The following is a 23367-nucleotide window of genomic DNA, read 5'->3' as shown; positions in this document are numbered from 1 at the left end:
TGCCGCCACATGCAGCAGTTAAAAGGGGTCATTAGTGTGGCTTCATGCAGCGCAATCAGAGGTCGCCATGGTGCGAGGCGACGACCTCGTCCTCCTCCATGGCCCCCAAAAGATCTCTGGGATCTTTCGTGAAGTAATGGGAGCTCGAAACCAGAAGCTGCCGGCGATGTTGACAACCATAACCCACCAAGAAAGCGCGAGATCTCGCGCATCTCCTTCTGGCGACTGCGAGTCTGCACGCCACCACCACCACCGTCACCAACCAGCGGCCGATTCCGGGACAAAAAACTCTCGATCATGGCCGTACGATGCGGATCGTAGGGCCCCGACGCCCCTGCTCACCCTTTGTCTTCTTCGCCGATGGCGTGGACCTGTGTCAGCCACTGATTCACGTAGTAAGCCTGCAACAATTACATGGTGGTGTTGGATGGGGATGATCAATTGATGAGATATTCTGAGAATTAATGAAATTGAGCTTAATTGGATTAATGTGGATTCAAGGTGAATAGACTTCATATAATTGCATGATATGTATGATTGTGCACTATGCTTAATATGTATGATATATTATGGAAGTCTATCATGTTATTTATTGTGTACTTTTTAATATGTTTCCTTAGGTATGTTGGTTGATCTATGAGATCTGTCTTTTATCAGATTTCAATGATTGCCTCAAGGATTTGAGGACTTGAGACATGGTAAAATCTATGATATATAGGCTTTGATAGATGCTAAGATGGTAGAGGAGATGGAGTGAAGGGAGAAAAGTAGGCCAAGGAGAGTGTGGTGGGCATAGTGGTGCATAATATTAACAATGAAATGGGTGGCAATACTAGCCTTTGAGGTTCAGATTGTGGTGGTGGTGGTGGTGGTGGTGGTGGTGATGGTGATGGTGGGGTTCAGTGCTATTGACATTTGCATCATACAATTAAAATTATGTCGGTACTTTGTAAAACACTAGAGAAACATGAGGACCTAATTGAGAGATTATCAATAAATCATCAAGATTTATTATCACAAATACAAGAAATCCTCTCTCAGAATTATATATATATATATATATATTCAAAAAAATTAATAACTTAGCTTACATTAACACTTGGATGTTCAAAAACTATTTGAGGAAGGTAAGAAATAATATTCAAGTTCTCATAGGTGTTTTGCTTGTTTCCTTAGACATGTTTATTAGTTTATGAGGTCATGTTTCATGGATGTATGGGAAGATCTTTTGCTAGATCTTGTGTTAAGGATCTTAGGGCTTGACATGTAGTAGAACATGTGATACATATGTCATGATAGATGTTAAGGTGGTGAAGATGATGGCAGGTATAGGTGGTGGTGTATATTAAATATTAGCAGGTTTCAAGACCCTCTGATATGGAGATGTTGGTGATGGTTTCATGACATTAACATTTGCATTATATGATCAAAGTTCAGCTGCCTTGCTAAACATATAAGCAGAATCAACATCAAAATAGGAATATTATCCAAAATGAGATAGAAGAAACACTCTCCTCTGTCCTTCTTGGAAAGTGTTTATCTTTTAATTATCATTATTATTTCAAGTATCCATTTGTAAAAATTTCAAGTATCCCTACTGTAAAAATTTCAAAAAAAGAAATTTAACTTCTCTCATTATTATTGATTTTAATCATCTTCTCCGTGAGCCAAAAATTAAAATTCTTTAGACCTAATAAAAATCTAATAATAAATATCAGGGGCTGATTATAGATTATTCTTTATAATTAGCTACCTTTACTATTTCAGTCCTTACACTTAAAAATTATATTAGGATGCATATATATTAAAATTTCTAAATATAATTAAAAATATAATTTTATATAATTAAATATTTTAAAAAATAAAGGATTATGATCTCAATGTAATTTTTAAAAAATATAAAAACTGATGTGCTAAAAATAATGAATTATAAAAGATAATTTATAATTAGTCCAAATATTAACCAAGATATCAATTTAAGAAATGACTCATCATCATCAATTCCTATTTAGTTCATCATAATCACCCCTTTCACTGCCATGCCTCCTGAGATGTCATGACATGACCTCTAAAAAAAATATTTCTTTTTATTTTCTATTTATTGACAATATAGTCAACCTAAATAGCACTGTCCTGTTCTCGACACAGACTGACACAAGACACTTATTTCTTTTACCCATACGTGATACGCGATTACCCCCCCCACTCTGGTTTCCACCGTGAGCCACAGCGGTAGCAGCACAACGCTACAGCAGGGCCCACCCAAAAAATCGCGGGGATCCTCTCACTCGGTCGTGCCCGCGTTGGCCCAAATCCTCTGAATCCCAAAAAGCCGATTCGCATCTCCTCCCACTTCATTCTTTTGCTTTCTTTTCCGCTCCATCCCTCTTCGATCTCTCCCAAGTCCCGAAGAAGAAGCAGAGACGAGTTCGGGAACTGCATAAAGGTCGAAGGAGAGAGAGAGGGAGACGACAAAGTTGGGTGCGACAGCGGTCAGTGGGCGGTATAACTCCTGTCTCTCCGCATTCGTAATTATTGCCGAAAACAACCTCAAAGCTGCGACGGCAGCAGTCAGTGGACGACAGTGGCAGCAGTAACCCCTCCCACGTTCCTATTTATTGCCTACTACAGCCTCGAGGCCTGGTATCGGCAGCAGCTGCACTCGCGCGGGTGGAGATCGAAGGTGGGAAAACAAAGGTAGGCCGAGGAAGGAGGAGGCGAGAAAGAGGTCATCATGGTGGAGGAGGAGAACGGAGGAGTAGACCCGCGGTTGCAGGCCATCAAGGCTGCCATCCGTGTGGTTCCCCACTTCCCCAAGCCAGGTTCTTCTTCTTGCTTTTCTTTGCTTCTGTCTTTTCTCTGTTTGGTTTCGGTTTCGTGTGTTCTGTTTTCCCCTTTTGGCCAATGCTTGTGGTTGATCGAAGCAGGGATCATGTTCAATGATATCACGACCTTGCTGCTGCGGCCCAAGGTGTTCAAGGATGCCGTGGAGATCTTCGTTGATCGCTACAGGGACATGAACATCTCCGCAGTTGCTGGTATGTAATTAGTGTGTTCTGTTTCTCCCTATACCTTTTTGTTTGTTTTGGTTAAATGATCTGGTGTCTGGATTTCGGAGTCGATATAATCTTTTAATAGCTACGTTTGGTAGGTTTGCTGTTGAATTCTTGATTCATTTACGAACAAATATTATAATTTTGCTTTGATTGGAATGACATTTTTTGTTTGGATAATGCTTGCAAACTGGTGAGGTAAAACCTTGTTTCCTAACTGCTGAGCACACCTAGAGACTGCATGTTGTGGATGCAATCTGGCCAGTGCTTGTACTGACTAGTTATACTGCCATGAGAGATGTGGAGTTTGAAGTTCATGTTGGGAGTTCGAACCAGGTATATATATATATATATATATATATATATATATATATATATATATATATATATATATATATATATATATATATATATATATATATATATACCTGAGTTTGAAGCTCAAATTTCTTAAAATCAAAGTAAGATTTGAAAGTGAGATCGAGATAGATTGAGTGAGTTTGGGAAGTTAGAGTGATGGAATTTTAAATAATTTCTTCATCCAATATATCATGAAATGTTAATTCTATACATTTTCTGGTATTTTTAGCTGGATGTTACTTTCTTCAATCTTGCATGTCTGATTAAGATTTGTGGATATGATTTTTTTTCTTTTGTTGGTAATAGTTTTGACCAAAATTATTAAGTCAGTCTCTTTTATTAGGAGTTGAAGCTAGAGGATTCATATTTGGCACCCCACTTGCTTTAGCGCTTGGCGCAAAGTTTGTACCATTGCGTAAACCTAAGAAGTTGCCAGGTACTTCTTGTTACTCTGCTCTCTTTCTCTGCATGATCTGACTTAACCATCTCACTTGTGAATTAACTGCTTCTGGTGGATCTTATTTTACACGAAAGGGCAGTTTTCACAGCTAAAGAATACCTCTTATTGTTACAATGTCCATGATTTCCTACATTCTTCACAGTGAACAAGATTCCATTTTGGATATCCTATCCCCATGAATTGTTGTGACTTTGACTTCAAGTCATGAATAATTTGTCGAATAACATTATGAGCAGGATTTTGGACTATATTAGTTTTTATCAAACAGTTGGCAGGATATGCCCACTTAGGATTCTAACTTTTTTTTATAGAAATTTTAGCATGCTGAATTTTTTTTTGTTTAACATACTTGCTTGCATCTGAACTGTCAATATAGCAACCTAGCCATTCAGGCAAAAAATACTTCAGGTTGAGGAAGAAATGCAACTGAGAGTATGGAAATGAACTACATGGGACTTAGCACAAATCCCCAACCAACAGAATGGGGCATATGATCTATTGTATTAATTATGAATAAACCTAGTTTAATTTGCTTCAAAATTTTAATTGAAACAAGTCACAGGTCCCTAATTCATTTGCAAAAAAGCCATTTTCATTAATTAAGCTATATATATACACACACATAAAAGAATTGGGTTTAAGATAATAGAAAGAAGAATTTGATTAAGCATTCTAGAAAGATGATAACTGTTCTGAGGCACCAACAAGCCTAGTTGATAGTCCAATACTTCATGTGGTGAGTGAGGAAAAATGATTAGTCTTATGGTAATCTTATCTGCGCATCTTTTCATCACAAATAGGTAATCACCATGTTAGATTACATATACTTGAAAGATGATGATAATTTAATCATAAAAAATAGATAATAGTCAAATAATTTGCGTAATAACTGATGATTAAGTCACTGATCCTGAAATCATCTATTCATTTTTGTCATCAGTAGTAGGTGAACATCTATTAAAAGAAAATATGCTGAAAGTGTCAATTATAGGTTTAATTTCTTAAATTCTAGATATCTCAAAGTTTTTAAGATTATCTAATAAATGGATGCATAGTTTAATTGTTAGTTACATGCATAGTTTGCAAGATTTCTATCGTGATTGAGGGCGATAGGATCAATGAGTTTTGTCAAAATTAACATCATCCAACAATATAATTTTAAATTTAACCTTTTTTACAAGATCATAAAGGTAACAAAACACTAGAAAAAATATAATCTGAAATTTAAAAAGTAGGAAGTGTCATTTGTTAAAAGATTCTTTTAATTTCTTATTTATATAACATCTAATGTTTTAACAAAAACCATAAATGTAAATTGTTAATGGAATGTGAAACAAAAGATTGCAACTCTAAAATAATAAATATAATTTGTTGAAATATAATTATGATATCTTTATTAGTAAATAAATATTAACAATACCACACAAATTTATAGGTAGTAAACGATTGTTATATATTAATTGTTCGAGCCTGTCACTCTCTTCTTTCACTTGAAGGGAACTTTGCTCTCTCAATGAAGATTAGTTCCCACAATAAAGGCATCCTTTGCACTAAGGAAGAAGGTATTGTCCAAGAGAACAATCAAAGGAAAAAAGAGGAAGAAAATATAGAGAGAGAAGGCAGAAGAGGAGAATAAAGAAAGAGAAGAGATAGAAACTTTAGCGATAATATTATTGATATCTTATGTTGGGTTTGCTTTAAGGGCTCGTGATACCTTTGTTTATAGACTCTTAATCTACCCTCTCTTATTTCTAGGTAGGATTATATAGAGGTTTATAATCATAGAAGTTGGATGTTTAAAAGTTAATCTTGTATTTTTCTCAAATTCCCTATTGTAGGATTTTTGAATTCTTAGCATATAAGATTAACTAGATAAATATTTAGCAGCTAAATATTTACTGAAAAATTTTGACATCGATTTATTCTAAATAGGATTCTAGAAACTTTCTAGACAATAATATTTATACTAAGTAGGACTTGAACACCACTACCAAAGGAGCTCAACCCTCTTGAGAGTAAAATTAACCCTATGTTAGTTTTAACTAAAGTTTGGTTTCATTTGTTTCCTTCTAACTCAATTTGGATGTTTTTTAAATGTTTCCCATTTAGGAAGAAGGTCATCCTGCATTTTCAATTTAATCAGGATTGGGCCTCGTTGCCATGTCATGTAGGTTCCGATTGCCATTAAATCAGTAGCATAACTATGTAGTGTGATGATAAGGATCATCATGTCATCGGAAGGCATTTGCCCAGATGATGGATGCTGATTAGACATTGGGATTCATTGGTGTATAGGACCAACAAAAAAATCATTTGTGTATGGGATTCATTTGGCCCATCTTATGTGGAGTCTTCTGGCCTGTGAAAGGTTAACCTTTGAGCTAATAAATGAAATAGATTGAAATTTGCATGCTAACAAAAAGACTGACAACTTTTTCATCTACAACATTGAAGTTAACCATGAGAACTATTATGGCCTTGATGCTTCTCACAATATGTCATTTTATATATTTATTTATGTTTTTTCTATATTAATATATTATCTATAATCTATTGGCATCTTCTTATCTAAAAGACTGCATCAAAAGAGTAACATGTTATATTCATCATGTGCATTTTCACTACCGCAGATCATTAACCGTCTCTAATTTCTTTTTCATGAGAACGTGCAGGTGAGGTTATTTCAGAATCATATGTGTTGGAATATGGCACTGACTCTTTGGAAATGCACCTTGGTTCTGTTAACCGAGGGGAGCGTGTAATTGTTATTGATGATTTGGTTGCTACTGGGGGGACTCTATGTGCTGCAATAAAACTTCTAGGTATGGTTTCTTTAGAACCTTGTGCACACAATGTGTCAAATTACTTGTGCATATCACTTGAATGCATTTAAAAAATGACAGAAAAAAACATAATTTTCCTTATTGATTAAATTTTATTTGTGGCTTCCTTACCGTTGTCACCACCAAATCGCTGGTATGAATCCAATTCTCCTATTGATATTCCATAGGTATTAATTTCATTGTAGTTTACTAAGGTTGGTAGATAAATCAGTTCTTGTTGTATGTAAGCTCTATCAATTTTGTCAATATTTTTCTGGAACTTTGAATTTCTTCACGATGGTCCTGTCATCAAAATTTTCCTCTAGGTATATGTTCTTAAAGCATGTTGGTAATTGTAGTCACTGAAGTTTGAGTCAACTACCAAAGCGACACTCAGAAACTTGTTTTTGTGCTTTACAGCACCACATGGTGAGAGTTTTACAGCTATTAGAGCTTTGATGGTTACAGGATTTGATGTGCTAATTTGAGTGCAAAAGTGAATATTGTAGCAAATTAAGAAACTTCATCCCATCCTGTGCAACTTAAGGAAGTTCTTCATTCCTCTTTTTCTAGTCTGAGACACCCTTATTTTCTATATGTTCATGTTTAATATTTTGACAACATGTCTTGCATCTAATAATGGAAATTGCTGCATATTCTGTCACATAGGATTGGCAAACTGAACTAGTGACCAAGTGAATTTAACTATAGCCACCAAATCCTGTGGCAGGAACTTCAATGTGAAAAGAATAGCTTGCAGAATTTTGTAATTCTTTTGGTTTTGAGGATGACATAGCAATAAGAACTGTTGTATTCTCATTCTTCAGTGCAAAAGCCATGAATTTAATGTTAAATAGAAAATTTTAGAGTTATTAAAGAAATAAGACGAACCTAGGAAAAAAAACAACCCAACTAGATAATTATGGCAAAATTTTCTTATAAGACGTGCAAACCAAGTGCTAAAGTGCTCACTAGGTTGATGTGGCTCTTGTGCGACAGGTAAATCAAGTGCTAAAGTTCTCACTAGGTTGATGTGGCTCCTGTGCCTTTGCTTTAGGATATTTAATGACAAAAGTAGTCGTTACATGTGCACAACTTCAATAATAGACTCGATAGTCAAGGTGATTAGGACCATATGTTCTTGCTAATTTATAAATTTTTTTGTTATTTCTCTTCTTCAGAATGACAACTTCAGGTTTTTCATTTTTTTGACAACTTCAAGTTAAATATAATAATTGGCTTCTCAAAGTTTTTCTGCTTTATACAGGATACGTTTATTTTTGAAAAAAATACTTTGTGGTAGATCTCCGAAGAGTTTGACTGTACTGTGAAAGTCATGGATACTAGAGAAAAATTAGGGTCGTTGGAGATGGAATAGTAGGAAAGAAGTTGGAGTCAATCCTTTTTATCAAGGATAAGGATTAAGTTATTGTGTGGAGCAAAAATGTTATTATTGATGTTTATTGTTTGCTGCAAATGGTTCTTTTCCTGTGGAACTTTTCTCAGGTTAACTGTTATGCATGTGGTTGTCAATGTCTTTCCTTTCATTACTCACTGGTATAGACTAATCACATTCTTATGTGCTTGTAACAATTTGCATTTCTAGAACGTGTTGGAGCTGATGTGATTGAATGCGCATGTCTGATTGGGTTACCAAAATTTAAGGTACACTCTCCATATGATATGTTGCATGTTACTCTAGATCCTTCTTTCTATGCAAGTCATTAAGAGGTAAACTAGGAAGTAAACCTAAGATTGTATATTTATTTTGGTTGTTCTCAGTTCTTGTTTCCAATTTACATATATTATTGGTGAAATTTGTGAGTTTTACTCCTGTGCCTAACTTGGTTCCTGGAACTTAATGTATTAAAATTTTTATAAAGTTGAACCATCTAAATGTGATAATCATTTGATCTTGTTTACTAAAATTAACTCAAGAAATAACCATTTTGCCAAATATTAGTGTCAGGGAAAGTATGCTTCTTGAAATTGTTAAGTGATTTACTCATTTTCTTATGGTTTGCACAGTTATCTAATCCCAGTAAACGTGGTCTAATCTTGATGTTCTGCTTTCTGTTCATTATAGACTGTTCTATTCACATCCAACCCTTTAGAAAAAAACAAAATTTTAATCTAGATTTTGGGTTTGTCAATCTGGACCATCGAGGGTTGCATACTGTTGGTAGTTTCTCTCATTATCATTGTCTTTTCCATCATACAGGCTCGGTCATGGGAAACAAATAAATATGAATGATTCTAATGTAATAATTTTGTCTATAAACTGTCAACTAGACAATAAACCTATAAAGCTGGTTTCAGTTTCCTAGTCAAGGAAATTTGGTAAAACAAAACCTAAAACAATTTTACTTATTGGTTTTAATTTTATGCATGCAAACATTGAGAACATTTTATTATTTTCTAGGTTTGAACTAGTGCCTAAAACAAGGAACAACTGCCAAGTTCTGGTATAAAGAAGTAAAAAACAAGCTCTTGTAGACACAAAGAAAGCAAAAGGCCAATGAAATATGGCACTGTCTGTCACCTTTGACTTTATGCTTTAAATGTTGTGCTTCTAGTATTGCCACATTTTACTTGGTGCTCATTGGGCAAAGAAGATTGCCTGTTGTAGAAATGTTGGTTCATCTATCCACTTTGATCATTTCACATGGATATATTATTTGTTTTTTTCTTAATAAAGCAAAAGAGGGATTGCATCATCTTCATAATATTCTTGCTGTAGGAAATTTTTCTGGGACTAATTTTTCTAGTTTCTTATATGTTTGAGTTGCTTTCTTAACTATTCCACTTACTTTAAGGGTGGTTGCTGGCTACATGGTAAACCGGTGTATGTAGTTGTTGATTGCCGACAATAAAATGCCATCCAGGTTTGCTACATTTTCTATGTTGGCCTTTGATTATACCTTCACTTTTATCTGAAGTTTCAATTAATATGGATGTTTTTATGTCTATCAACATTCTATCTAGTATCTACTATTATTTGATTTTTTTGCCATTATAGATTTCAAGACAGAGGGCATGCGGGCCTTGGTTCAATGGTTAGGTTGTTTCTTTACAAATTGGAGATCAATGTTTGTGATGGAAATAGCATCTTTAAATACTATATATAGAGTTAAGGCTGCCTTTATCGACCCACCCTGTATCTTCTATTAGGAAGAGCCTCGTGAATTGGGTTTGCCCCCTTTCGATTGTAAAAGATAGCCCAGACATGCTCACAAGCTTGTATTTGGTTGATATTTAAACATCTGATTGTTTAAGTTGATTAACTCTGTCCTCTTAGTCTTTAAACTAGACAGGAACTTCCAACAAATTTGATATTAACCAACATCACCAATCATATTGATTCATATCCATGATCAGCTGGATATAGAGATATATGTGCAAAAACACAAAAATACGGTAATTTAGATGGATTCTATCCTGTCTTATGGAATATTCTGCAAGCATCAATACTTATAAATCATGGACATATATAAGTTTATGTAAATATCTGCATACGAGTCCTGATACTCGGTCACTGATTGACATTGTGGTAGAGTTGTTTATATTTAGATGTTTTGTGAATATCAATCGTTATAAAATTTATGCTTCTCACTGGGCAAAATATTTTTGGCATAATGATGAAGGCAATGATTCAAGAAGGCTTTAAAACATTGCACGATACTTTGTTCCTAAAATTTAAGAAACTAACATAGGAAAATTATGTTATGTGATTTCATATCCGCCTACGCATTCTAGCATTCAGGGAAGCGAACTTTTCCTGTATCATCGCCGATATACCGATTTCTTTGTTTTTCTTCACTTTGTATCTGCTTAAAATTTTCTAATACTTTTTTCTGTTTGTGTTGTTTCAGGAAGATGTCAGTCGGGAGACATTTACATACAAGCTTGTAATCCAAGGCTGCAAGGGAGATAAAATCATTACAGGCAAGCAGCCGAGGTTTGATGGAGCATGGTAAGACTAGTTGTAGGTCGCTTTCTAGATTCAGTAGTCGGATTCTCTGTGAACACTGTAGAGTTCAGTTAAAGAAATGAGATTGAATACGGGCATGTTCCGTTTCAATTGCTACCGTCTTTTTCAGTCAAAGAAATTGGATTTACATACACCTGCACGCATGGATCATTAAAATTTTGAAATAAACATACATACGACGACGACGATACCACATGCAAAAAATCTCTTGAATAACCAGCTTATATTCAGTTGGGTCGAGGAAAAGTTCTTGTCGAGTGAATTATTTACCGGGTCTAATGTCCTTGCTGATAGATTTGTATCAGAACTGTGCCATTACATGAACTGAGATTTGAGTTTAAGTTATGACCCTAAGGTGCTTCATTGCATTTAGAGGTGCTTCATTGCATTTAGAGATGCTTATTCTGAATAAATGGCTTTGAATTAAGACCAGAAAATTATCGGCTTTTCCCGTGATTTTGGATTGCTTCAATTGTAAATCTTGACAGAGTATTTAAGCAGTAAATGTTATGTAGCATATACGGATCTCTGAAACTTCATATCTGGAATCAGAAATTGAGTTTGCTCGTAACTCATCAGTAAAAGTATGTAGAACAGGAGGAATCAAGTTCTATGAACCAACCCCCACACCAATGAGTGAGAGGGAACAGACGCCGTATGCTTCGAGAACCTCAAATGTCATTGACATCGCCACATCCCAACCTCCTCTCGTCTCTGCCAGTCTCCTATTTATTCGATGGGAACGAATCTTTAAGCATATGATTGCATTCCATTCCAAAGAAATTATTTTAATTATTACATGAAAAGCAGGAATAGTGATGAAATGAAATAGTGTGTTTTTGTTCTAAAAAATTTAAAACAAATATGTATAAATGGGGCATTCCGAGAATTGAACTCGGGACCTCTCGCACCCTAAGCGAGAATCATACCACTAGACCAAATGCCCGCTTGTGTACAATTCTTTTAAGCATATGATCACATTCCATTCCAAAGAAATTAATTTAATTATTACATGAAAAGCAGGAATAGTGATGAAATGAAATATAATTTTTGTTCTAAAAAATTTAAAACAAATATTTATAAATGGGGCATTCCGAGAATTGAACTCGGGACCTCTCGCACCCTAAGCGAGAATCATACCACTAGACCAAATGCCCGCTTGTTGACAATTGTCTATAGTAATATTTATATATATTTTAATACTATTCTGTTCATGATTCGCAGATTTATGTTTGTGAATATGGTATTTTTCGAGGCACTCAATTCAATGGATTAGATGTGAGTCGAGCATATTTATATAAACCTGAAATCTAATCTTTATCTAATTTTCGAGTCCTGATTGGCAGTGTAGGAAAAAAAAGACTAGAAATCTGAGCACCAAAAGCCATAAACACACGATGTTAAGTCTCACACAATAACAGATCGAGCAAGCAGCTACAAAGTAACCCCTCTTAAAGATTCTTGAAAACCATTTACAGAATGCAATCGATTCTCGCAACTCAATAGACTACATTTAGACATTGTTTTGTAGAACACAAAACAATGTTGTAAAGCCTACAATAAAAAAAGAGTATGTTTCACAAGAAAATAGCCTAATGTCTCTAGCAATAATTCAAATTTTGCATCGAGAAACTCGAATTATCAGTGAGTATTCTTTCGGTGCCAGCTGAGACAAAAGTTAAGAGTGGTTCTAAAGTTGCAGATGGGCAAACTCTTCAATGATGAGTACATCACCAATCTTCTTAAGAGTCTCTCTGTTTGGTTCCTCGTCAACTCCGATAACCATGACTGCATGCTGTCGTGGAGCAATCCTCCCAACAGTCGTAGAGCTCACAGTCATGTTTTGCTCAGCCAAGTTGCTCCTAATGGCTCCAATCATCCCTGGCCGATCAACCTGTCTGCACGGAATCAAGCTCCCTTCAAAGCTTACAACCACCCGAAATGATCCGACCTTTGTTAGATGGTAAGTGTCATCTTTTACCCTCCATCCCACTCTTATTTCTCCAATTTCTGGCATGGAAATTGGAAATTAAGACTCCACTTTGGCGACATCAACTTGCACGAACTCCAGATGGTCCGCAGGGGAACCATCCAAGATGATTCTCTTCTGTCATTCGGGGACCTCTTTGTTTTGCTCTGAAATCAGCATATATAAGATTCACAAAAGCACTGGAAATCGGCTCTATCAGACCCTTGGTGATCATAGCATTCATCAACCTTGTATCAAGATTTTCAGGAACTCTAGCGGATGAATATGCCACCTTCAGTGATTTCACACCACTGCCTCATGGCATGAGTTGAACAGCTAGCTGACCAAGTTTTTCTGCCAGCACAACATATCGTGCAAGCTCTATAAGTACCTATACACGAATATATCACGGATCTTCAAAAAAACTACACAAACGAAAGGGACCACAAGCTAGTACAGTTGTTAAATATGGTTTATGGTTCGCATCATAGGAATATTGTAGAGCTGTAGAATATTCCAGAATGGAACTATTTTCTAAAGGACATTTTGTTCAAGTGAATCCAACTGCCTAATGATCAGAAGATCACGAGGATGGATGCACAACATAAAATCAAACCAAGCAATAACAAAAGAAAAAAATGAACGATTAGTCATTCTTAACTTTCAGATGTTATGGCAGCAATTTCCTCTAAAGCATGACTATTGACATCTTATATGCTTCTCGGGAACAATCCAATGGGTGCACAGGTCAAACCAAATGATCTATGTTGCCACTTATCCTGACATGTCAAGAAGGAAAATAAGTGAAAAAATTTATATTAGGTGACGAAGATGAAATCATCAATTAAAAAAAAGGATAAGTGGAGAAATGATGTTACTTGAGGTCTATAACAGCTAAACCAGGGTTTTTTGGCTTTGCATCATCATGGCTAGTGCCACCAAAATGGCACAAGAAAGCACCATATCTTGTGGATGTATTGCCAGCAACTGAATCCAAAAATAAAAGAAAAAATAATAAAAACTGACAATCCAGCAGCAAAAAATTGTAGAACGTACTCGGTATGCAACCACCACCTCCCAGGAATCTTTTCTCTCCCCCAGCCACCTCTCCAATGTCGAGAAGTGGCAGCATGGTCTCAATGAAGCACCGGTAGACATGCTGGCATCATCAATGAGGAAACATGGAATGTGTAGTGGTGCATCATTCATTCCCCCACTCCCTATGCCCTCAGATGATCCCAATCCAACTCGACCATCCATGTCAGAATTGGTCAAACTATGCTAAGATATGAAAGCTGAAGTTGGAAACCATAATGCCATCCCCAGATGAATTGATATCAATCAGGTTTACACGCAAGAGGAAGTCAAACTATGCTAAGATATGAAAGCTGAAGTTGGAAACCATAATGCCATCCCCAGATGAATTGATATCAATCAGGTTTACACGCAAGAGGAAGCAAGTTGAATCGAAGGCTTTATATCATGACCCGAGCCTGATGGGCTAACTAGCCTATCAACTTCGTTTGGTCTAAACCACTGACCAAAATGCTTAAACTGAAGTTGATAGTAGTACACTCATCAGACCCTTATAAGTCAATCTTAATCCTGCCCACTTTCGATGTGGGACTAATCAGGGGTGTTACAATCACCCCCACTTAAAGGCCCTAGCATAGTGCATGTGAGGCGTAACCCAGTGGTGGCTCCACGCCGTGACGAGTCCTCTGACTCCGTCTACGGATAGCCCTTTCCTATTCAAGCCCCCTCACCATGCCCAAATGCTAGGTCGGCTCTGATATCAAATATCATGACCCGAGCTTGATGGGCTAACTAGCCTATCAACGTCGTTTGGTCTAAACCACTGACCAAAATGCTTAAGTTGAAGTTGATAGTAATACACTCATCAGACCCTTATAAGTCAATCTTAATCCTGCCCACTTTCGATGTGGGACTAATAAGGGGTGTTACACTTTAAATTAAAGAGAAGCCAAAAGCGCCATGATCCTCGATCAATCTTGGTTATGTAAGGAGAAGTTATTTCGATCAGTGTACTTTGGGGTGGTATTTGTAGTGGAAATGGAGGAATTTCCAAGTCACCTACTGCGTCATATGTTACTCGACATTTCGGTGAACACGTAATCTGCTGAAAAACTGGTTCTTTTTCCGCTCTTCTCTCCGAACGAATTGGACAAAGCGATCAGTTCATAACCGCCGTTAGCGCCTTTCTCTTAAACTTCTGATTGGAGCAACGAAACGATCTAGTGCTTAAAGAAAGTGCCTTACCAAATCGGAACCCCACGTTCGCGGCTCACGATCGAAGAACTCTGAAACCCTTGATTAAACCCCCCCTTATCAGCATTTGAAGACGGCAGCTTGAGAAGCTCTTACAAGAAAGGAAATCGAAGTCTTCTCTTGTGATCAAGATATCGGAAGCCCCTTCGCCATCTCTCCTCCGCTTGGGGTGCATCGATCCTTTCAAGATTTCTAGACTTCTTTCCTACACTCAAAGCGTAGTCCTTTAAACTTCTTTCAGCGACTACTATTATATTCTATACATCTTTATTGGCTTACATCCTCCAATTGATGCTATTTAGAAAATGGAACCCTATTAGTTGACCATAACATAAAAATTTCTAATATTTCTAACATAAAAATGGAATCAGTGGCATTTAAAATTGAGAAATCCACCCAATAAGACCCCTCCCTTTATTCGAAATATATATAAAAAAATGGGAACAAAATAGATGAATAGGCAAAAAAAAGTGAATGGAAAGGAAAAAATAAACATGAATTCACCTCTCACTTAAAAAAGGGTAGGGATTCCCTTCTTGATGTTCTCATTTTTCAGTTTTCGAAGGAGTTTTTTTATATTTAGAGTTTTTTTCTTATTATTCACAACTTCTTTATTATTCAAAACCTCTTAAAAATTTAATAAAATAATATATTATTATTTACAATCCTTGTAATTCTATTTTTATTCTTTTCCATAGCTCGTGCTTGTGCATAGTACTGCTATCGACTCTCTCCACCACCGTTCGCGTGTTCTACTAGACATATTTTTTTTGGGTTAATATATATAATTGACATAAAAGATGATGATGTCTTCTAAACTATTATAGAATGTATATAACATTAAAAATATTAAATCATTATTACAAATGCCAAAAACTATTTTTCTCATCTCCTCGTCTTTGATCTTTAATTTGTTCGATTTTGTTATTTTATTTTATTTTTTCATTTTATATCACCTCCATTAATTAAGAGGAGGAGAAAAAGAAGAAAAAAGAAAAGAAAAGAGGGCCGTAGATAAGGAGTGAAAATATTTTATTAAAATTAGATTATAAATTAGGGATATATATGTCTATTTAAAAAGAGATAACTTAGGAATATTCAAAATGGATAAGATAGAGTTGTACATGAAAAAAAAGATTACAAATAATAATCTTCTTTTCCAATTTAGTGTCTATATTCTTTTAATATCCTAAATGCCCTTGAATGAAAGCAATCACAATAATACAAAAGTGATAGGATCAAAGTGATGGGACCTTACAAAGGGGTGGAGGTGGCAATAACCATTGTGGGCAAAAATAACAAGGTTGAAGTGATAAGATCAAAGTAATATGACGAAAGTAAAATAATCTCATGGAAGGAAAGGAGACGATCATGATGAGGCGATAGTGATAACATCTATGTAGTGGGATCTTATAGAGAGGTGGAGGTGGCGACAACGGCAAAAGTAGTAAGGTCGAAATGATAATATCAAAATAATACGATGAAAGTAGAAAGATCTCATGAAGAGAAAGATCTTATGGAGGGGAAAGAGACGGCCATGATAAGGCAAAAGTGATAATATTTATGTAGTGTGACTGACAGCCAAGTGATGATAAGAGGCATTTAGAATATTAGAGAAAAATGATATCACCAAATGGGAAAAGAAAAAAATGAAAGCATCATCCAAACAAAAAAGAGGAGCCTTTTTTAGGAAATTATCCTTTAAACTCTTTAGAAAGATTAAATAAGGGTTTATGAATTTGGTGTAATAACTATGAATGTTGGGCTGTAAACCACATATAAAAACCTAAATTGAATATTATCTTTTATAAAATTACTATCTTAATATTTTAGAATAGATAAAAACACCAAAAGGGAGTGATAAATTTATTAACCGTCATTGCATATTTAAATCCTAACCAATTTGAGAGTAACAAACTATAGTATAACTAAGTCTGTATGATGATGGTTTCACAAGCTCTCATACATCTCTGTCTTGAAATATGCATGATTAGTTGTGTGGATCTTATTCAGTGGGAAGATTTGATTGAAACACACTAATTACACATTGCAATCACCAATCTTGGCTATGATTAGCCCAATCAAGCTCTCATACATCTCTTTCTCTTTCTTTTTCAGCCAATTGTTTTCTTTAATCTCTGCCATTATCTCATTGGTAACATCTCATCAAACAACAAAACAGCATTGCATTTATATTGAGAGTTACAAGATGTTGAACCTCAATTAGTAGTCTATGCATTGATCTACCAGAGTAACTTTTATGTCATCACTCAATGTAAACTAGATCAAACATCACCTCACCTGCGCGACGAGACAATGATAAACCAGATGAGCATCACTTTCATCCACAAAACATAGAATCAAACTCAAGCAGATCCAAGTAATGTCAAACATAGGACCATGAACACATAGCAACAGTGATAAAGCTTGAACCTTCCTAATTTACAGAGCCATCTGATAGTTTACATACAACATGTTTCTTCCAGCAAATGAATGTGAACCATTCCACCGTGTGCACTTCATCTGCTGCGGCTTGTCAAGTAATCATCTAGAAACATTCATGGTCAATCTTGTAAACATGAGTTAGTAATCAATATCTAAGTTTTCAGGTAGACTCGGTGCTCAGTTCCCACAAACATTATTTGGTTGAAGAAATGCAATCAGAAGATATCCTGCCTTCAAATGTTACAGTGAAAACAATCATCAACGATGATGCTTACCTGTGTCCAACAAAAATTTGTTAGTTGCCTGGTTTGGAAGACAGGAAGAGAACCTATATTAACCATCTTTGTACTTATTTTGCTTACCTCGTGATGTACGAGAGCGAACATACAATGCAGCCATGTCTTTGAGGTCTTGAAGTGGCATGAGATCCTTAACAACTTCATCCATAGAAGGGCGAGATTTGGAATCCCTGCTGAGACAGTAGTAAGCTAACTTAGCAATCTTCTGCACTCCTTTAATTGAGTAGTTGAACTCCAATCGAGGATCTACAATCTGGTAAAGCCTTTGCTTATCTCCTAAAATATATGTCTTGGCCCATGCCACTAGATTTTGCTCCCCACTAGGCCGATTCTTGTCCATGGATCTTCGACCAGTTAAAATCTCAAGCAACACAACACCAAAACTGTAGACATCACTCTTTGACGTTAAGTGCCCTGTGTTCCATTTAGATGACATTCACTTTAATCATACTTCTTCCACTCAACAAATGCAAAAGAGTAAAAGACTATTAAACTATCAACTTCCACTCAACATGGAGAAGCTTTCTTTTTCATAGTGGCATTGCTCCCTGAATGACCTTAAGTATGACAAACCAGAATTTAGTAAGAAAGGATTCTCAATCCCCAAGAGATGTATATGAAATGGTTATAGAGCAGATGAGAAGTCAGATTTTGGTTTAAGCAGCCATCATGAAGTCAGCTGTGCATTGGAAGTGTCATCACTAGACTCCATTAATCATGCAGTATCAAATTAAAACTATTTACTTTTCTATTATCATACATATACAATAAATTATTTCAATATCATAAGTTTCTAGTGGAATTTGTATATATGTATACATGTACGTATATGTATATATATATATATGTGTGTGTGTGTGTGTGTGCGCGCGCGCGCATGTGTGTGTATGTATATATGTATGTATATGTATATATATGTATATGTATATGTATATATATGTATATGTATATGTGTATATATATAAGTATATATATATATTATATTATATATGTAAAGAAAATATTAAGAAACAATTTTTTATGTTATAAGTTTCTAAATCTTGTTATTCTTTTGATAATCATAATGATCCATTGCCAAAACATGTGGATGTTCCTCAACATCCTGGCTATTCATTGAACCTAGATGCATATGAATAATTGCGTCTTCATATGCATTATTCAGATTGAGATAGAAATTTACATAGAAATCCCTACAATTATGTATCAAGCTTCTTAATCACCATACTGTAGAGACTATATATTCCATAGCATACCTGTCATCACATATTCTGGTGCGGCATAACCATATGTACCAACAACACGGGTGGAAACGTGTGTCTTATCTCCCTGAGGCCCAGCTTTTGCAAGCCCAAAATCTGACAGCTTGGCATTGTACTCCTGCAATTAAAAGATCAAGATAAAAAATATCAAGTTGCTTACAAACAATTAACATATCAAAATTATATACAAAGGATTTACCGAATCTAGAAGAATGTTGGACGTCTTAAAATCCCTATAAATAACTGGATCAGCACCTCCGTGGAGGAATGCCAGTCCTTTGGCAGCCCCAAGTGCAATTTTCATCCTGCTGGACCAGGGTAAAGGAAGAGCCCCTGCTAGTCAGAAACAGTATAAAAATAAGGGCTACACAATTTTCGATGACTATGTGCAAATATTTCTTAATGAAATGAGTAATTACAGAAATACAAGAACAAATAATAGATTAGTACATGCCATTTAAGATATATAGATGGAAAAACAGTGAAAAAAGGGAGATCTATTAATAGGTATTTATGTTTCTCAAAAGGTTGCAAATGTGCAGTCAAAGGCAAGACACAACAAACTAGCACAAATAGAAGGAATACAAGGCCAATGCCACAGGAGATGTAAGGGCTGTCAGTCCCAGTGATCGAAAATATAACTACCCCTTCAAACAACTGCAGAGTGCAAAAGCTTGTGAAATGAATGTCTAACTTGCACAGACAGTATAAATACAAAACCAACAAGAGGCAAATAATGAGATGTTCAATGTTGTTCTTATACAGAAGAACTTTGTTGATGAACCATGCCATGAACTTCAGGAAAAATGTAATTGTAAGGAGGAACAAAATGGAAGATGAGCATTTTTTAGAGACTAGATTGATTCTGTGTCCTAAAGATCAACTATAAAGCTTGGAGACAATCTACAGACATGAAATAGTATAGAAAGGAATAAAATGGATTCTGCAGCTAGAAAAGTTGGTTAAATATAATTCTTCCACTTCACATTATTTTGAGACTAGGAAAAATCATTGTAATGTTATCCTGTTAAGCTTATTTTTTGTTCTTTAGGTCATTTTTGGATAAGGCTTAAGTCAAGCAAACTTAGAATTCCATAGAAAAATAACCAACCACATGGACTACAATAATGAATGTGAATTAGCCTATTTTTCTTGTATTCTGATCCTTTCGAAGGTTTTTTATTTTCTTTACTAAATAGCACCAAAATTTGTTACTATGGAGAAATTCAGCAAATTATGGTAATATTATGTACTCACTTCGGAAAAGATGGTTTTCAAGACTTCCTCGGGACATAAATTCATAGACAAGAAGCCTTTGGTCATCTTCAATGCAGTACCCTATGAGCTTAACAAGGTTCGGATGATGCAACTGCCCCAGAAAGTTAATCTCAGCCTGCATCAGATATTTGACCATTCAGCAACAGCTTTTCTAGTTTATTGTATACTCTGGAAAAGAATGTACTTACAACCCATTCCCTGTGACCTTGGAGAGCATCGGGCTTCAGACTCTTGACAGCAACAGTGAGACCTGTACCTGGTTTTGCAGGAGCTGTGCCATTCTCCTCTATCCATCCCTTGAAAACATAACCAAATCCACCTTCCCCAAGAATACTATCAGGCCGGAAGTTTCCAGTAGCAGATTTCAACTCCTGGAAAGCAAACTGAAGTAACTGAAGAGATGTTTTGTCCTTGGATGTTGGATCTAGAGTACTTTCCATTGAGAAAGTAGATTCATGAGAAGCAGCAAGTTCACGGTTGCTAGCATTTAGATATCTGGTCTCAGTTGCTGCATTCGAGAACAACACAATACATTGGAATTTTCTGCTGAAATACATGGTTCATGTTACAAGCACAGATTACAAGATACTGAAATGACAATCATCTCAATCAAAAACTTTAAAGTAGTAAGAAAGTTCAAACCAATAAAACAATGTTGTGCATGCCACTAAAGGAGCAATGCAGAGATATGTAATCCAAATAGTATTAAGATTTATTCTGCAAGTCAACACAGAAAGATCAAAATACTAAACTAGTCCAAATTATTGATCAAGTCCGAGGAAAATCTAAGAAAAGCAATGAAACTCATCTTTTTATTTTGCTTGTGCCAATTTATTTTGTCATGTTCATGCTAACTTTATTTACATTTTGATACTGCTATTGATATGACTACTACCAATTCCCTCTTTTGTTTTTCTATGTCCAATTGCCTTTTCATATTTGTTTATATGCTCTACTACTGCATTTGGAATTCCTTCTCTTCCAGTACTTCTTTTGTCTATCTCAAAGCATATTGGTTGTCAACACAATTTTCCCTTTAACTTCAGTTAATCCCTTTTTAACCTATTTCTCACTCCCTCTCTGTTTTCTTTTGTGCCAAAACTAGCTTCCTCCTGGACCACACAGTTAACCACTGTAAACAAACCAACCAACAGGTAGAAGAAGTGTCAATTAACTAGATCAATCAATTAGGATTTGGTTTGGGAAATATCAAACTGATTATTATGATCAGTTTGTAAAATAGACATGATTCAGTTTCCAAACCATGAACACCCCCAACTATGTGACAACATCACAAAGGCAGTCACAACTTGCAAAATATAAATTCATGTAAAAAACTTTAAGAAACACCAATGAAGAGATATGACCAAACAATTCAACCAGTAAAGGTTCATAATAGAAATATTGATTAACAATGCAAGGTAGACGTAGTAAAATGTCTTAACAATAATGCAAAAGATATACTAGCTTTAAAATATTGGAGTTAATCCACACTACCTCACTCATGATGTCATGACTTCTAGGGGTTGGATAAAGAAACCTGCAAAGAAATTTTCTTTAAGACAAGTGTCAAGGAGGAATGGGATATAATAGGGTTCACGATGTGGTACCACTAAAGTAACAATGCCTAAATGTTTAACAAAGTTTTATTGTCATGACTATGGCTGCCATGCCAGGTGATTCTTCTAATGGAAACATGGGGCATAAATGAGATTATAGAGAGGACAGAAGACCATGTTTCTCCCACTCTTTCTATTGTCCCTGTATGCCATAAGCCATAATCCTGTGGTTTGTGCTCAATTGCTCATTCTATTAAGCCTATATGAGACATTTGGACATTGTACTAACTAAATCCAATACAATTGTTGCATTTGAACCTTGTGCCTCCCTCTCTTTCTCATTGTTTGCTATGATATTATGTTTTTTACTTGTATCATTGACAATAATTAGGGTTTTCCGGCTCAACCATTGAGGATAGTGCAGTTTCAGATTATTAGACTCTAACTCAGATCACTGAGGGTCTGAGGGTCAATATCACGAGTATGATGACTGGCCAAGTACACTCATTTTATTCTTTTATATTTCTATGCTGTATGGATTTGTCTTGAGTTACTGTTATAATCTTATTATCATAGAAGATCATGCACTACGACCATTTCCAAAATGTTTGTTTACATCTTTATTTGAGATCTTATGCTATTTGTTTGGCTCTTGAAGTAAATGACACTACTTGATGGTTGTTGTTTGGGCTTGTATTGTAATTTCAAATGCGGAAGAACATTAACTAAAGCTGCCCAATAAAAAGACGGTGAAAGATTATAGCCTACTAGATTTGTATTGACAGTCAAGTGGATCCAATTTGTAGTAGGTTGCAGATGATTCTGACACAGCATATTGATTGACTTGATAGATTCAGCTTATTGCAAGCTATGATTGCTAACACCAAATGATGGAGTCTTTCTTTGGAAATGCACGTGTACAACATAGATTTGTCAGTATATCTAGGCAAAGTTCAAGTACCAGGCTGGTCCATATTTTGGTACCAAAACATATAGCTAAATGTGGTTAAATACATTTCAATTAATTTTTTTCATCTTTTTTCAATGATATTGGATGGTACAGATTATGTCGTTGTATATTGTTAGTCTCATAAGCTACTGCAACTGATATTAGACCAAGATCTTAAAACCTTGCATCTAGGAAGATGAGATTCCTAGATTAATTTTACAGTGCATATGACTACTGTAATGTCTTGTAAGTGTCAAGCATGAAAATCCAAAGTTGTGCAGCTGGCTAACCCATTAAAAGCTATGATTCCTAGCTGAGGGCACAGTGACATTATTACACAACATGTGATCTATGGGGCACCGTATTTCTTAGTACATTTCATAAATATGCATAGTCATGGACTTTTTTTTAATCAAATCTACTTTTAACAAAATTGGAATATAAGGATAATTCGATAATGATTTCCTTCAAAAGTGAAAGACAACACCTAATTTTTCATTCTTTTACAAGAAATCAGAAAAAAAAACTTACAAAAGCTGCACTCTAATAGTGTGGCTTATTTGCCTACTCTGCAAGCGTCTTCTCCTCATATTTACCCTCAAAAGTAACAAAAGCCTACTGAAGAAGAAGAAGA

The 23367-nt window shown here is 35.5% G+C and overlaps 2 protein-coding genes, 2 non-coding genes and 1 pseudogene across 7 annotated transcripts in view; 1 reads left to right on the top strand and 4 right to left on the bottom strand.

The window, feature by feature from the left end:
- Window positions 1–2345: 2345 nt before the first annotated feature.
- On the top strand, window positions 2346–10782 carry LOC135607923 (adenine phosphoribosyltransferase 4-like). Of its 2 annotated transcripts, XM_065100156.1 has the most exons (9): window positions 2346–2503; window positions 2632–2822; window positions 2928–3038; window positions 3757–3849; window positions 6546–6695; window positions 8302–8360; window positions 9512–9580; window positions 9715–9751; window positions 10568–10782. In XM_065100156.1, exons 2-7 carry the CDS (start codon window positions 2735–2737, stop codon window positions 9566–9568), a joined length of 558 nt encoding a protein of 185 aa, XP_064956228.1. In that variant the 5' UTR covers window positions 2346–2503; window positions 2632–2734; the 3' UTR covers window positions 9569–9580; window positions 9715–9751; window positions 10568–10782. The 2 variants fall into 2 exon arrangements, with proteins under 2 accessions (XP_064956228.1, XP_064956227.1); XM_065100155.1 differs by lacking the exon at window positions 9715–9751 and having other exon boundaries at window positions 2347–2503.
- A 778-nt stretch (window positions 10783–11560) lies between these two features.
- TRNAP-AGG (transfer RNA proline (anticodon AGG)) lies at window positions 11561–11632 on the bottom strand. The gene has a single exon. It is a non-coding gene; the product is annotated as a tRNA-Pro (tRNA).
- A 139-nt stretch (window positions 11633–11771) lies between these two features.
- Window positions 11772–11843, bottom strand: TRNAP-AGG (transfer RNA proline (anticodon AGG)). The gene has a single exon. It is a non-coding gene; the product is annotated as a tRNA-Pro (tRNA).
- Window positions 11844–12121: 278 nt separating this feature from the next.
- On the bottom strand, window positions 12122–13261 carry LOC135607581 (D-3-phosphoglycerate dehydrogenase 1, chloroplastic-like; annotated as a pseudogene).
- Window positions 13262–17261: 4000 nt separating this feature from the next.
- The window catches only part of LOC103979346 (serine/threonine-protein kinase PBL35), a 7029-nt gene continuing 923 nt past the window's right edge, over window positions 17262–23367 (bottom strand). Inside the window, exons 2-7 of one of the 3 annotated variants that reach the window (XM_009395459.3) lie at window positions 20414–20733; window positions 20205–20340; window positions 19147–19280; window positions 18942–19065; window positions 17752–18102; window positions 17262–17664 (exon numbers count right to left, since the gene is read on the bottom strand). In XM_009395459.3, the coding sequence (XP_009393734.1) occupies window positions 17648–17664; window positions 17752–18102; window positions 18942–19065; window positions 19147–19280; window positions 20205–20340; window positions 20414–20733 (1082 nt within the window). In that variant the 3' untranslated portion in view covers window positions 17262–17647. Of the gene's footprint in view, window positions 17665–17751; window positions 18103–18941; window positions 19066–19146; window positions 19281–20204; window positions 20341–20413; window positions 20769–23367 lie in introns of all 3 variants that reach the window. The other 2 variants (XM_065100154.1, XM_065100153.1) reach the window with 2 other exon arrangements.

Source organism: Musa acuminata, chromosome BXJ2-3 (assembly GCF_036884655.1).
Source record: "Musa acuminata AAA Group cultivar baxijiao chromosome BXJ2-3, Cavendish_Baxijiao_AAA, whole genome shotgun sequence".
Classification (NCBI taxonomy): Eukaryota; Viridiplantae; Streptophyta; class Magnoliopsida; order Zingiberales; family Musaceae; genus Musa; species Musa acuminata.
This window is presented reverse-complemented; position numbering and strand designations above follow the sequence as displayed.

Bases quoted from the DNA above. Each gene is read 5' to 3' on its own strand.
- LOC135607923 (XM_065100156.1), top strand. From the start codon at position 2,735: ATGGTGGAGGAGGAGAACGGAGGAGTAGACCCGCGGTTGCAGGCCATC. The intron at 3,039-3,756 runs GTATGTAATTAG...CTCTTTTATTAG, and splicing joins GAACATCTCCGCAGTTGCTG to GAGTTGAAGCTAGAGGATTC. The intron at 6,696-8,301 runs GTATGGTTTCTT...TTGCATTTCTAG, and splicing joins TGCTGCAATAAAACTTCTAG to AACGTGTTGGAGCTGATGTG.